Source organism: Camelus ferus, chromosome 1 (assembly GCF_009834535.1).
Source record: "Camelus ferus isolate YT-003-E chromosome 1, BCGSAC_Cfer_1.0, whole genome shotgun sequence".
In the NCBI taxonomy this organism is placed as follows: Eukaryota; Metazoa; Chordata; class Mammalia; order Artiodactyla; family Camelidae; genus Camelus; species Camelus ferus.
The window spans coordinates 68952415-68967235 of record NC_045696.1 but is presented as its reverse complement, the minus strand read 5'-3'; the positions used below and the strand labels follow the sequence as shown (position 1 = coordinate 68967235).

The 14821-nt window shown below is 47.1% G+C and overlaps 1 protein-coding gene and 1 long non-coding RNA gene across 2 annotated transcripts in view; one reads left to right on the top strand and one right to left on the bottom strand.

Annotated features, from left to right (window-relative positions):
- Positions 1 to 4600: 4600 nt before the first annotated feature.
- On the bottom strand, positions 4601 to 12146 carry LOC116664391. Its single transcript, XR_004320907.1, has 3 exons — positions 12082 to 12146; positions 11655 to 11656; positions 4601 to 4611 (listed from the first exon to the last, which is right to left on the bottom strand). It is a non-coding gene; the product is annotated as an uncharacterized LOC116664391 (long non-coding RNA).
- The window catches only part of ST6GAL1 (ST6 beta-galactoside alpha-2,6-sialyltransferase 1), a 78019-nt gene continuing 69201 nt past the window's right edge, over positions 6004 to 14821 (top strand). The window contains exon 1 of the mRNA XM_032482525.1: positions 6004 to 6126. Coding sequence (XP_032338416.1) covers positions 6109 to 6126 — 18 coding nt within the window. The 5' untranslated portion in view covers positions 6004 to 6108. The remainder of the gene's footprint in view (positions 6127 to 14821) is intronic.

Genomic DNA, 14821 nt, shown 5'->3' with positions numbered 1-14821 from the left:
GTGATGGGCTCTGTCTCCACACAAGTGGAACTGGAGTCTGTTCTTCTGAATGTCTGGTCAGGGTCCTTCACACCAGCCACTCTGGCTGCGGAAGGAAGAATGTTCTGGGGAGAAGGTACAGTCCCCTGTCTGCCTTAGCCTGTCTGGCCCAGTACCCGTGATGGGCTGGGTTTGGCTGTTGGAGGAATTTGTGGAATGGCGACCTGGAAGGGAGAGAGTGTCATCACAGTCATGCTGGAGATGCCTTAACATCCCAGTGATGCCAGCCCTTTACCTCCTCCTTTCAGATCCTTCCTAGAGGTCTTGCCTGGGCCAGGGGCCATCACTTGTGGCTTTCATACTGGAAAGTCACTGTTGTGGGAAGGCATCATGACACAGAGGAAAGAAAAGTGTGTTAGCTTTGAAGACATTTGATCTGGGTTTGAGCCTGGCTTAACTGTAAATACATAGCCTTTCTGACTCAGTTTCCTTGTGTGTAAAATGGGTTGAATAATACCTCCCTTAAGTGAAGATTAATAATTATTTCTATAACATTCTCTCCACAGAGTTGATGCTTATTAAATGGTGCCCATTATTTTTTTTCCCATGCTGCTCTTGAGGTATAACTGACAGACAAAACCCTGCATATATTTAAATTGCACAACTTGATAGTTCTGTCGTATGTATACACTTATGGAATTCTCCCCACTAGTCAAGTTGATGAACATAACCAGTATCCCACAAAGCTTCTTCCTTCACCTTATCCCTCCCTTCTGCCGCTAGCTGTGCCCTGCCTCCCATCCCTAGGCAACCACTACTGTGCTTTATTGCTATAGATTGGTTTGCATTTTCTAGAACTTTACATACATAGCATAGCATAGCATATGCTCCTCTTATACTCAGCATAATCATTCTGATATTCACCCATGTTTGTGTATCAAAAGTTCATTCCTTTACCGCTGAATAATGTCCCACTGTATGGAAATACCGCTATTTGTTTACCCATTTATCTATTGACAGAGTTTTGTGGTTGTTCCCAATTTTGGCTGTTAAAAATAAAGTCACTATAAGCAGTTGTGAAAAAATTTTTGTGGGGGCATATACATTCTTTTCAGTGAATACCTGGGTGGAGAATGGCTGGGTCATCTGATAGGTGTATTTTTATTTTTAAGAAGCTGCCAAACTTTTTCCCAGAGTAGTTGCACCAGTGTATATTCTCACCAGGAGCATATGACAGTTGCAGGTGCTCCACTTTCTTGCCAACACTTGGTGTGGTCCATCTTTTAAATTTTAACTATTCTAATAGATGTGTGGTGATATCTCGTGGTTTTATTTGCATTTCCCTTAAGATTAGTAATGTTGACCATCTTTTCATTTGCTTATTTGACATGTGCAAATCTCCTTTGGTAAGTGTCTGTTCAGAACTTTTACACATTAAAGAAAAAATTTGGATTGTCTTCTTATGATTGGATTGTAAGAGTTCTTTATATATTCTACAGATAAATTTTTTGATTGGTGATTTTGCAAACATATTTTCCAATTCTGTGGCTTGCACATGGTGGGAGACAGTAACACATAAGCTAATCACTGCAGTTTAGTTGAACAAGTGCTGTGCACGGGAAGTACAAAGGAAGATCAGTAATCTTAGGATGGGAGTCAGGGAAGCTTCTTGGAGGTGATGGTATGTGAATTGGGTTTTAAAAAAAATTGTAAGTTAGCTAGGCAGGGGAAGGGCAGTCTAGGTAGAAATTTATTTGTGCAAAGGCACAGAGGTATAGAATGTCTTGGTGTATGCCAAATTGTAAGTCATTTGATTGGAGCCTGGGATTTTGGAGAAGGATGTGGGCTGGGATCCCAGATGGCCTACTTACTGGCTGTGCACCTCTTTTATTTATTTGTAACTTTTTATTTGAAACAATTATAGATTCTTGGGGAGTTGCAAAGATAGTAGAGAGGTCTGGAGTATCCTTCTTTTAGTTTCTTCTAGTGGTTACAGTACAGTATCAAAACCAGGACTCTGAGGTTGCTACGCTGTGTGTCAATTTCTATGTCATTTTCTCACATGTTTAGATTAGTGGAGCCACCATTGCAACCAAGATACGGAATATTCCCTCCCCATGAAGGTCTCCTTCGTGCCTCCCATTCATTGTCACACAGCCCAGCCCTTTCCCCTTTTCCTCATCCCTATAATTTTGTCATTTTGAGAATGTTCTGTAAATAGAGTCATACAACATGCAACCTTCTGAGGCAGGGTTGTTTTCACTCATAATGCAGTTGAGTTGTTTTCACTCATCATAATGCACTTCAGGTCCAGCCAAGTTGTTGAGAATATCGATATTTGCTCTTTTTTTTTTTTTTTTAATTGCTGAGGGATATTCCATGGTATGGCTGGACCACAGTTTCACTGTTGACCTATTGAAGGACATTTTGGTTGTTTCCAGTTTTTGACTGTTACAAATAAAGCTGCTATGAACAATCATGTACAGGTTTTTGTGGGAACATAAAATTTTGTTTTTCCGGGCTAAATGCTCAGGAGTGCAATTGCTGAGTTATATGGCAAGTGTATTTTTAACTTTTTCAGAAACCGCCAGACTACTTTTTAGAGTGGCTGTACTGTTTCATGTTCCCACCAGCAATGTAGGAGAGATCTCCTTTCTCCTCCTCGCCAGGTTCGGGGTGCCGTAGTTTAATTTTAGCTGTTCTAATAGGTGGTCTTAATTTGCATTTCCCTAGTGGCTATTTGTGTGACTCTTACCCTATCTGCTCTCAGGATGGCTGTATGAATCCAGACCCAGCTTGGACTTTTTAAGTGTGAGAAGCAGAAGGACCTAGTGCTGACAGCCCCCTCCCACTGTTTCTGGAGCTGCCTTGGAAGTCTGACTTCCCGTGTATTGGGGGATCTAGTTAGCCAGTTACATGATCTGTCTTCATTGTCCTGGGTGGCTCCAAAAAGTGATATGTTATAGAGCCAAGTATTTTTCCAGGGGAGGTTTTTTTTTTTGTTTGCTTGTTTCCCATAGATGAGCAAATAACCTTTAAGTGTTGATGTTTTATGGGGTTGTTGGGTAAGTTCTCCACCCTGTACCTCCCCGGTCCCAGTGTGCCAGCCTCGGTACTTACTGGGAGCTGAGACAGAGACACCTCGGGAGCTGACCCAGGAGGCCTGTCCTCAGTGTCTGGCGGTCTGAGGTGCCGAGGGAAGCTGCCATGGCCTCAAGCCCTCCCTACACTCAGGATCCTCTCTTCTTTTCACGTATAGATGGAGAGGCAGCTTTGACATGCTGGGGAAAATAATAATGGTAGCTAAGAATTATATAGTACTTTTTTTGTACCAGGTACTAAATGCTTTCTGTCTATTTATTCATTGACTCCCCACAACAATCCTCAGAGTTAAGCATTATGAATCTCTCCATCTTATGAAAGAGGAAACTGAAACAGTGAGATCTCATAGCTAGCATGTGGCTGCGTAAGTTGGGATTTGAACCCAGATGATCTGACACCCAAGACCGTCCCCTTGGTCATTAACCTATACTGTTTCAGTGCTGGGTAGGCAGAACCTGGCGTGCTACTCACCTTGCTATGTGAACTTGAAGGGCCTCAAACTCTCCCCTGAGGAGCCTGAGGGAGGAGAGGGAGGCGGGCTTGCCACGGGCATTCTCTGGGGCATCAGCACTTTGTGATATTGAGATGGGAGACCGAGTAGGTGGGAAGAGATTTCTAGGGGAAACAGGGAGTTAGTTCCTTGGCGGCCGGCACTGGCATGGGCTGTCCAGGTGTAAGTGGGGCTCCGGCTCTGAAGGCGAAGTCCTATTTTCTGAGCCTGCTGTGTACTAGGGACTGGCTCACCCACAGAATGGGAAGAGGCTGGAGGAGGACGATATGGAGACTCTGAACTTGGGGGACAGCACGTGACTGCACTGGCTCCCAGACTCTCAACCTCCTGCCTGTGCAGTAGTAACCTTGACCTTGCTCTGTAGGGAGTCCCACCCTACCCCACCCATCAGGGATGACTGGGAAAGCTTGTGGGCTTCCTGGCCTGACAGGGCTGGGTTCCAGGTACAGAGCCTCAGTTTCCTCACCTGTAAATCAGGCAGTAACAATACCTAGTGTATAGCTGAGGGGTGGTGTAGTGAGGTCCTCATGTCTCCAGGGGCCCTCTACAATCACGAACACCAGCTACTGAAAGAAAACGAGGTGTGTGTATATTATGCCCCAATTCAATCAAAGGAGAGTGTCCATCCACTCATTCAATCAGCTTTTAAAATGAGCACCTACTGTGTGCTTGCTGCTGTGCTAGGCACTGTGAGCACCAGAGCCACAGTCCTTGACCTCTTGCAGCACATGGTCTACAGCGAGAGACAAATATGAATTAGATAGTAACATAACCCAGTGTAAAATCCTGAATTGTGGGATTGCTGTGAAGGAAGTGCTGTGCTGTTGTGTGAGTGAGCCACATTCAGCCTGAAAGATGCTTCCTCCGGGAAGTAATTCTGGCTTAGAGTCTTATTCGTTAGCCTTGATCTACTGAAGAGGACTACATGGAATGGTCTGTAGGATCTTTCTTCTAGGACACTTCCTGCTGTGTCCTTACTATAGACTGACCTGATGCCTGGCAACCCCAGTGCTCTTCCCCTACCTCAGCAACCCAGCCTGTTCTGTGGGGTTATGTGTACCCAACCACTCAGCTGCTGCTGATCCCATGGAGACTGAAACTAAGGTCAGAGCCGCACCTCACAGGGCCAGGTCATCTTTTTTTGTTGTTATTTTGTTTCTGAATGTGTTCATGACTCAGTCAACTTATTACTCAGCCGAACACAGGGAACCACCATGGTGGTGGCATTCATCCCAAAGATTAAAAAAAGAAATCTTTATGGAGGTACAATTTATATTCCATGAAATTAACTTCTTTTAGGTATAAATTCAGTGATTTTTAGTACATTTACTGAGTTGTACAACCATCACCAAAATCCAGTTTTAGAACACTTACATCATGTGTTGGGTCATCTTCAAATGGAAAAGGCAAGAAATTATTTTTCCTGGAAATAGTTCCGTAATTATTTTTTGTGGGATTAGCTCTGTGCTCTCAGCAGAAGGATTTCATTAATTAATTCAATTAGTATTTACTGAGAGCCTGCTGGAGCCCACGGCTGGGCTAGGTGCAAAAGGGAATAAAGAGATGTAAACAAGTGGAGAAGGTAGCTTCGCTGTGGCTGACAAGCCTCTTCCTGAAGACGCACTGTTAATGTAACGCATCTGCGTGTGTGGGTCTCCTGGCCCCCGCAGGGCAGGTGATTGTTTTCCACCCTGTGGCTCCTAATTGACGAGGCAGGGGCCTTGCTTTTGCAATACCTGATGTTGCACTGAAATTATTGGCCAGGCAGAGGGAGGGACGCGTACTCCCCACCATCTGCAATCAGCTCTAGGCTTTGGCAAGCCTGGATGCAGGATCTGGGAAGAGAGGAGATTGGTGTGCTGTTTGCAGTGCGAAGATTCGACAGGCGGAATTGGGGTAAGGGGGCGCTGAAGGGGGCAGAGTTCGGGAGTAGAAGTTCATCAGGTAGCATACAGCTTCGGGGTGCATCTGTGAATGGCAGGGTGTTGCTCGGAGGCTTGGGGGTGAGGTGAGCATGTAGGCTTGGAGGCTAGACTGAGGCGCTTGGTGGGGCAAACGTGGGAGATGCTATTTTAATTCTCCGAGGAGGGGCGTGACTATGCAGAGTGGACTTGGGCGAGAAATCTCGCGTGAGCTGAGAGACGGGCCGTGGGCACAGGTTCGGAGGGCTTGATGCGGGCAGGGGCAGTGGGGCAAGGAAAGAAGCGGATGGGAGAGAAGATTCTGCCAGACAGGGGAGAAAATCTCTGTCCCAGAGTCTTCTCCCGGGGTCCGTACCCGCCTTGTCCGTCTACCTATTGCCCTTTAACCAAGCCCTCAAACTCTGCCTGTCTGCAAAGCCAGACTCCACAGCCCCCTGCACCACGACGTGCTTCCCCTTTGCCTGGCATGCGTTTCTCTCCCCGCCCCTCTCCTCTTGCCCAGGAGGGAGGAGAGACGCCAGAAAGAAGTGGAACACTGTCCCCGTGGAAGGCACTGCCAGAGAAGGCAGTGGTGAGAGATTTCCAGCGAGGGAGATGCCAAATGCAGAGGAGGTGAGTGAGTATGGGCACTGAAGAAGGGCTGGTACCTGCGTGAGGCAGGTGAGGTGCCTCGGGGGCAAAATTTAAGGAGGCACCAGGTGCCAACCCTGTGCTTGCAGAACCCTGAGAGCAAGGGTCCTAGACTAGGTTCCCGGGGAGAACTGGTAATTGGGAGGATGCTGGGGACTTTGGAGAAAGCATTAACTTTCAAAAGGTTAAGGACCGAGTGTGGAAGTGTTTTTTCAGAAGAAAGCCTTCTTTAGGAAGCTTCCTGAAGCTGCGTGGGGGCCCACCCGGCTGTTTCCTCCCCATCCCAAGATAGCCCCTCATGATCTCCACGGACTCTCAAGGGTTTCTGGAGCACAGTGTGGAGACCACTGATTAGATCTAAGCCCCCATTTTAGAGAATTCTGAGACCCAGGAAAGTACGTGACTTGTCCAAGGCCACGTGGGGCAGAGAGGGCGGCTCGTGACCTTAGCAGTCTTCCTTTCCTTTAATTTATCACCTTCAGTTGTTTTACATTCTCTTCTCATTGTTCCTCTCAATCTCTCCCTGCTTCTGCAACAATAATTGGCAACAGCTGGTACTCAAGTTCTCTTCTACATTAGACGACCGAGGTCTAATTCTGAGAAGTCCGTTTATTGATTGCCTGCTACCTACTGAGCGTTCTTTTTTAGGGGTTTTCCATGCATTATTTTATTCTTATAACAACCTGTCAAAGTACTGGTCATAATTCCATTCTCCTGACGAGAAGGCTGAGGCTCTGAGAGAACGGGTGGCTGGCTTCGATTTGCATAGTTACTAACAGGGTGAAGGCCGTGCTCTCCCTCCGCCACCTGTGTCTTCAGTCATTCATACACTGGGTGCCTTGATGCCGGGCACTGGTTTTGGTGCTGATACAGTACAAGCAAAGGAGACAAAGGTCCTGCTGAGACCTGCTTGTCCGCTTGTCATCCTCCTTGCGCAGGGGTGGGCTTGCTCTTCCTAAGGCGTCCCTCCTGTCGCAGGTGTGTCTGGGCTGCCTGTGGCAGCTGCCGTGTTTGGGGGCTGTTGCTGAGATGCAGTCCAGAACCGAGTTCACTCCTCAGCCAGCAAGTCTCATGGACTCCTTTCTCTGTGCATCTGCATCCCTGAAACATTCCACTGAAACCACTCATAGGCAGTTTATTCTGCAAGAAAGTTTCCCCTACATTTCTTAGCTTTTGTGTCTCAACTGTTTCCTTTGGCTACCACCCCTGAGCAGAACTCTGGCTCAGCCACATAATTTAGCCCTGATAAAGGCAAGTTATTTTGGCCTCCTCTGCCCTTAGTCCCAGGGAGAATTTGGACTCGGTGTTTTTACTTGTCACTTTAGAATGTTTGCCAGAGTTTGTGGAAAAAGGCGTGGTATTATTAATGCCCTTGCCGGGAATGGCTGTGCCCTGCCAGGTTGTCATGTGAGCCCTGGGCTGCAGGGCCCTGAGCTCTCCTGGGCCAAGGGGCTCCAGTGGGAAATGTAATCCTATCCTATGGAAACTGCAAACAGCCAACGACGGCAGAGAGAGACTTGGACAGGACGTATCAGAGTCTCACTCCGAAATTCACAACCTCCCAGTGAGTGTCTCATGGGGCTGATTCCAACCCGGTGCTTCAGTGGGACCTGATGTTTTTGAAAGTCTCTTAGCCTGATGGCCTCCTCCCCTGTAAGACAAAAATGAGCATATTAAAGTCAGTTTAGTAATATCTAGAGATCCATCTTGCAGTGAACCCTATGCTGGCCACTTGAAATAAGTGATGTAGTTTGATTCCTCGGGACAAGTCTTTGAGGCAGGGCTTGTAATCTCCTTGCTGTGGATGAGAAAACAGCCTCTGAGAGGTCAAATGAATGACACAAGGTCATGCAGGTAGTAAAGAGTAGAGGTGGGATTCGAAACCAGGTCTACGTGGCCAAAAGCGCATGTTCCTTTCAGGACACTGAGCTAGCAGATACAGAATATTTCCCCACTCTCCTCTGGTTTATCCCTGCAGTTGGTCCCAGCTCCTTTGTCTCTCATCTTTTTCTCTTCCCATCGCTCTGAAAACATCTTCTGGAACTTGGTATTCCAGTGGGGACTTGACTAGAGTTCAGTGTCAGTTGGGTCGAGGGTTTGTGGGGTAGATAGTGGGGCTGGAGGCCAGTGCAGGGCTGAGGAGAAATGGTCCCTGGTGCCTTCTTCTCTGTCAACTGAAGTGGCCTCTCTCCACCACTTCATGCCCCATCAAAGCTCCTTTTTAGTGTCTGGAGCTCAACTATGAGTTTAGAGAAAATAATCTAACAACATCACTTGCTTGCTTAGGAAACCTCCATCAATCCTAGTTTCTTTCAGGATAAACTGGGGCAAGATACACTTACGTCTGGAGCAGATAATTCTGTTGAATGTTATTTCCCATCACTGCAGCTCTCATGCCCTCACCCTTCACAGCCTCTCACCGTTCCTTGAGCACACAGTCCCGCTTTCATGACTGAGCCTTTGCATTGCTATTTTTTCTGTTGGGGATACTTTTCTCTGCCTCGTAAACTCCTATTCATCCTTCAAAACCCAGGATGAACATGATTGTTTCTGACTTCCCCTAGCAGAGTTAGCACCACCCCAGCCTTTGGTTCTTAATACCCTACATGACTTTTCCACCTATCAATTTATGTGTCTTCCCTTTTCACTAAAGCCTCAGTAATAGGGACTGAACCCTATTTATTTCTGTATCACCTGTACTTGGGGCATATTTGTGTGAACAAATGAATGGGGGCTCACTAATAAAAAACTATTACTTAAGTATGAGTCACAGGTGGCCCCACTTTAACTGAAATGCAAGTCACAGGATTCAGAGAAAGAGACCTGATAGGCTTAGGCCGTGGGGTTGTTGATTGTTGACAGGTGAGCCGGGCAGTGTGGCGAGAGCATTACTGCAAATGAGCCCCACTGCGGAGAGTGAGAGAAAGAGAGAGACCGACTGAGACTGAGACCCAGAGGAGTGAAGTGATAAGGCCTTGTGGCTGGGGAGTGAAGCACTGCTTGCCCGGCTCCCCAGGCCAGCTGCTCAGACTCTCTCAGCAGCCTGCTTCCCAGGGGAGGAGCTCCTTAGGGCGGGGCTGGGTGCAGACCTAGAGAAAGAGTGGCCGTTCTGAACGGTCCCAAAAGGAAGGGGAGGGGGTAGCATGCAGGGAAGGAGTAGAAGCAGAGGCAGGGGGAAGTCCAAGGCAACCTTTCTTTTCATAATGTGGTGCTGGGGGCGTCTTGCTGGCCGGGGCGCCTACGCAGTGGTGGCTCCTGAAGATGCAACGTGAGCTGCGTCCAGGCGTGAGTTTGGAGCCAGGACCTGGGTAGGTAGGTCATTCTGTGCCACTGGGCCTCCTGCCCATTTAATTCCTCCTTCTGTTGCTGCTGGATACAGGTGCTTAGACTTTAGAGATGGTCACGTCTGAGTTTAAATCCTCGTCTCAGGCACTTCAGTTGCGAACTGTGTGGCATTGAGCAAGAATGACAGGGTTGCTATTTTTATGGAGTCTTTAGGATCAGTGATGATGACACTGTTGATGGGCCTTGTGCCAAGTGGCTTATGGCATTTCATTTACTCCTCTGAATACCCTATAGGTGGATGCTCTTATCATTCTGAAGTCACAGATAATGTAACTGAGGTTCAGTTTTACAGGTAGTGGACCCAGCTTTGCCACACCTAATCCACTAGGCCACCAGCCTCCAGTTTGCCTGATCTTAATCACCTGGGGCTCTTGTTAAGCGTCTGATTCAGCCCAGTTGGTGTAGGGTCTGGGGAGCAGTGGCTAAAACAGGTACCCAGAATGTTATTAAGATCTGGCAAGTTCAGGAAACACTATATTGTGCTTTCCTGCCTGTAAGGTGTGACTCATGGCTGGCCCTCAGTAAACATTAGCTGTGAGTGTGATGACATGAATTGATTAAAAGGATACCTTATCATGCAAAATTTTCCATCTTTTAAGAATTCAGTAGTCTTGGGGTAGGGTATAGTTTTCAGTGTTCCCTGGGTTCAATTCCCAGCACCTCCATTAAAAAAAAATAAAGGATTCATTAATCCTAGAACTAGGTCTTAAAGGTAGAAGTCAAAGGAAGTAGACTCTGGATCAGTGAGTCTACGTTCTAAAACTGTAAACTCAGAACTCTCTGCAGATGGAGTGAACTGCCTTCAAAGATCCCTGTTTCTCGTGTTCAGAGCAGTCGGTGACATCACGTATCGGGTGTGCTTCAAGCCCGGTCTGGGTCTGCCCTCCTCACGCACACACCGAGGAGGACTTGGGCATGTGAAGGTTCCCGTGGAGGTGGCATTGGGCAGCTATGCAAAGTCAGAAAGGATCCCAACTCTGGGAGGGAAAGCAGGAGGGAGGGGTGGCAGAGGCTAAAGTGAATAGGTATTTTGGGGCCATCGCTCTCTGCGTCATGTCCTGGGCAACCTGGGCTGGTCTGCTTGGTCGCTTCCGAGCCTCTAGACTCCCAGTCCTGCGACCAGGACACTGAGCGCTTCGTGTTTCTCAGGGGCTGAAATGTGGGGAGGGCAGATGTCTTTCTGTCTCATACCAGTATCCCCAGGTCATCTTGTCCTTGTAAGTTCTCAAGGCCCATCCTGGGAGCACATATGTGACAAGAGGGGAGTCTTGTCCCATCAGAGCCCAGAGGAAAGGCCTGGCCCCTACCCTGGTCCATTGACCTTCTGTTTCCAATCTCAACCTTGATGATAAAACTCAGCATCAGCTTTCTTGGAGACTAAGAGCAGTCGATAAGACTCTGCTGAAAGCTGAAGGAATCCTACTGAGTGATTGCCTTGGATGCTTCTGTTTCTAAAAAAACACGATAATAGTTGTCATCTTGAATACTGATCGTGGGCTGGGTGCTTCCTTTCCCCATTTAATTCTCCCCAGGACCTGTTAATATAGGGAAGAACACTATCCCTGTTGTACAGATGAATAAACCGAGGCCACCAAAATTCAGCCAAGTTGCCCTAGGTGACAGAGCTAGCAAGCAGTGTAGTTGGACTTCAAACCTAGCTCTACGTGACTCACAAGTTAGAACTTCTTATGCCTGTATAATTTTGCCTTGTTGGAATAACAGAAAGTTTGGCTTCTCTTGATGAGGAAGAAACTTAGGGATTTGTTACCCGAGTGCTAGAGGGTAAAGCTGTGGACAGAGCAGCCCAGGGATGGCAGATCTCAACGTTCATGTTTGAAGTCTTCCCTAACCTTTATGAATGTGGACTACTGGGACCTTTCTTGAGTCATCTTCCGGTGACTGCAGCACAGATAGATTTCTGGCTACTAGTGACTCTCAGCGACACTCCATTAGTGCTAAGGATGGTGGCCAGCTACGTGGGGGAATGCGTGCCTGCGAGCGGCTGGGCTCTGTGGCATACATGTTGAGAGCCAGGAATTTGTTCGACAAGGAGTGAAAACAGGTGGGAAGATGCAGTGGGAGGAAGGGAGCAGGAGCTGCACATCATTAAATCAACCTCGCTCTTGAGAGCAGAGGCCACCTGTGTGTATTACCTTGGACAAGACATCTGAGCCCCCGTCTCTGTCTGCCAACACAAAGAGATTGCCCCTTCTGATGGACAGGTCTGTTGAGTTAGAAAAACAAAAATCGTCCAAGAGTGGTGAAGGCAGTTGAGGGCTTGCTTTATTTCCCATAACTGAACAGATCTTATTTTTTGATTTTACATCATTCAAGTAGTCCAGTTAAGATGGAGAGTCCTCCACCACACTCTCCTTTCTGATTGCTTATCTGCCATCCTTTCTTCCAGCACTCAAGCCTCCGGTTTGAGCTGGGCACTCTTACTGCCATTTCTCCTCTCTGCTATCCCTGACCACTGATGAAGCCCCCAGTGGCCTGCCTCACTTCTCCATCTTCTATTAAAGAATCCTTTTTTTCAATGGAGGTGCTAGGGATTGAACCCAGGACCTTGTGCATGCTAAGCACACACTCTACCACTGAGCTCCACCCTCCCCCCACATCTCTTCCTTCTTGAGCTTCGGGTTGTAGATAACCATTCCAATAACAGTACCTGTCTTATATTTCTAGCCAAGATGATAATCTTTTTCTTGGGGCTTCTTGTGTTAAACATGGTCAATAGCTTGTTCTTTCATTAGCCTGATCTCATTACATTTAATTAGCTGTTTTGTTTTCTGCCTCAGGTGCACTAAGTTGGTCTCAAAACTCTTTGAGGGCAGGAACTGTGGTTTATTAGAGGTAGTAATGGTTGTAGTTGAATTTCAGTATCTAGCAGGTAATAGGTAGCCAATAAAATTATTTCTTCCTTTGTTCACCTGATGTTTATTGGAGACTTAACCATGGTCTGGCCGCTGGATACAAAGACACTAGGGCTGTGGAGCTAATTATTACTTGGTGATTGAAATGCTTACAGTTTTAAGGGAAGACAGACATGTAAGCAAATACAAATTATATTTTAATTTTATTTGAGCTATAATTGAGGTTTAAGTAAAATTTATTGGGTGCTCAGATGAGAAATAATGATACAAGAGAGGTGGAGACAAATTTAAGAAATGTTCTGAGAGTAGAAATGATAACTTTGTTTCATGTTGAGTTTGATTCAATATCTTTTAAGGGCTTGTTCTGGGGGGCAATGAGGTACCAGGATGAACATGTGATCCAGGAGCACCCTGGATGAAGGATGAGTTGAATATGAGGTAAGAAAGAAGGAAAAATTGAAGATACCACTTAGCAAGATAGTAAGTGATGGAGAGGGTGAGGGAGAGGATTGTAATTACTAACATATTGGGTGCTTATGTGCAAGGTAGTTGACATGAATTGCCTCTTTTCCCCTGATTATTACTCTGACAAGTAGGAGCTGTTATTCTCCGTTTTACCAGTGCGGAAACCTGATCAGAGCAGTTGAGTAGCCTGCTAAGGTAATACAGCTGAGAAGTGGTAGAGTCAGGCTTAAACCCAGGAACTCTTGCTCCAGAGTAAACACCCATGTGGTGGGGTAGAGAAAAACTCAACCAGCTGATCAAGGACCTGCAAAGGGCCCTCCGTGTTGATAACTCCCACAGTTACACCTCCAGCCTGGGCCTTCCTCCTGTGTTAAATGCTCTTCCTGGGAGATTGTAGGGCTTGCTCCTTTGCCACCTTTGATTCTTTGCTCAGATGTCCACTTCTCAATGACGCCTGTTGTGACTGCCCTTTTAAAAATGGAAACCTGCCTCAGCCCAGCACTTCTGGTCCTCCTCTTCCCATACTCTGCTCTGCTTTGTTTCCTCCAGCACTTAGTATCTTCTGCGATACTAAGTAATTTGCTTATGACGTTTATGGTTTTTCGTTTCTCTGCTAGAATGTAAAGCTCTAAGGGCAGCGATCTTCATCTGGTTAAGTGTCTTGAGCATTAAGAATTATGCTGAGCACATAGTGGTTAATGCATTTAAAAAAATGAGTAAATGTAGAGTGTCAAGTTTCTCTACAGGTGTCTGGTTTAAATTCTTTTAAAAGATGTGATCTGGGGGAGGTGCCAGAGGGCCCTGGCCACATGGCTGCAGGACCATCTGTGTGTGAGGGGGTACTGAGGGAGGGGAGGCCCTGAGGCTGAGGCTGGACCCCTGGAGGGGCGGGCATTTCAGGGCTGGCACCAGAGGAGCTGAGACAGGGAGGGAGGAGGGGGGACCTGGGAGGTGGCCTGTCAGGGAGTTTGAAGAAAAAGAACCAGAAAGGCCTCACTGAGGTAGGCACCACAGAGGAGTCTTTAGATTTTGCAATTAAAAACGCAATTTCAGTGGAATGATGTGGGCTGACTCCAAGTATTTGCGGAGCAAGTGGAAAGTGGGGAGGTGTAATCATCTCAAGAGGCCCTGCTGTGAGGAAGGAGAGATTAGGTTGTTGTTTGAGGAAGTGATTTGTTTGAGGGATTTTTTTTTCAGCTATAAAAAAAAAACCCGATCTTTTGGGTGTGGGTGGGTGAGGAGGGAGGGGGAAGTGACCGTAGGGGGTGGGGAAGTGACAAGTAAGCACATAACATGCAGACCCTGCAAATGGAACATAGAGCAAATTATATCTGGTCCTTGCCAAGAGCTGCTACTGAGTCCAAGCCCCTCACTCCGTGCCTGGCGCATAGTGGGCCCACCATGGGTATTCATTGATTGTAATATAAAATCCTGCAGAATTGAGTGACAGCTCACTGTATCAACAACAGCAACAAAGTAACAAGAGTGTCTGATGTAGGGAGGTTGCTTTTGGAGCCCCTGACTGTGGGCAAGTGGCACTTCTCTTAGTGACACACTCCTCAGTGTTTTGAGCAGCTATACATGGTTATATTTTGGTTTCCTCTGTACTGCACCATGGTGATGCTTTTAGGAGATAAATCTACAGCTGACTCACTTGGGTGACTAGAATGACATGTTACCCAAAAGGATGTGAGGGATAGGATGGTGACTTAGTCTATTTGGGCTGCTGTAACAGAAGGCCAGACGGGGTGGCTTTTAAACAACAGACATTTATTTCTCAGGCTGGGAAGCCTGAGATCAGAGTACCAACATGGTGGTGTTCTGATGAGGGCCCACTTCCTGGTTCACAGCTGGGGCCTTCTTGCTGTGTCTTCACTCCGTGGGAGAGGCAGTGGACCTCCCTGAGGCCCATTTTATAAGGGCACTAATTGCGTCTGCGAGGGCTCCACCCTCATGACCTGATCACCTCCCAGAGGCCCCCACCTCCTAGTAAT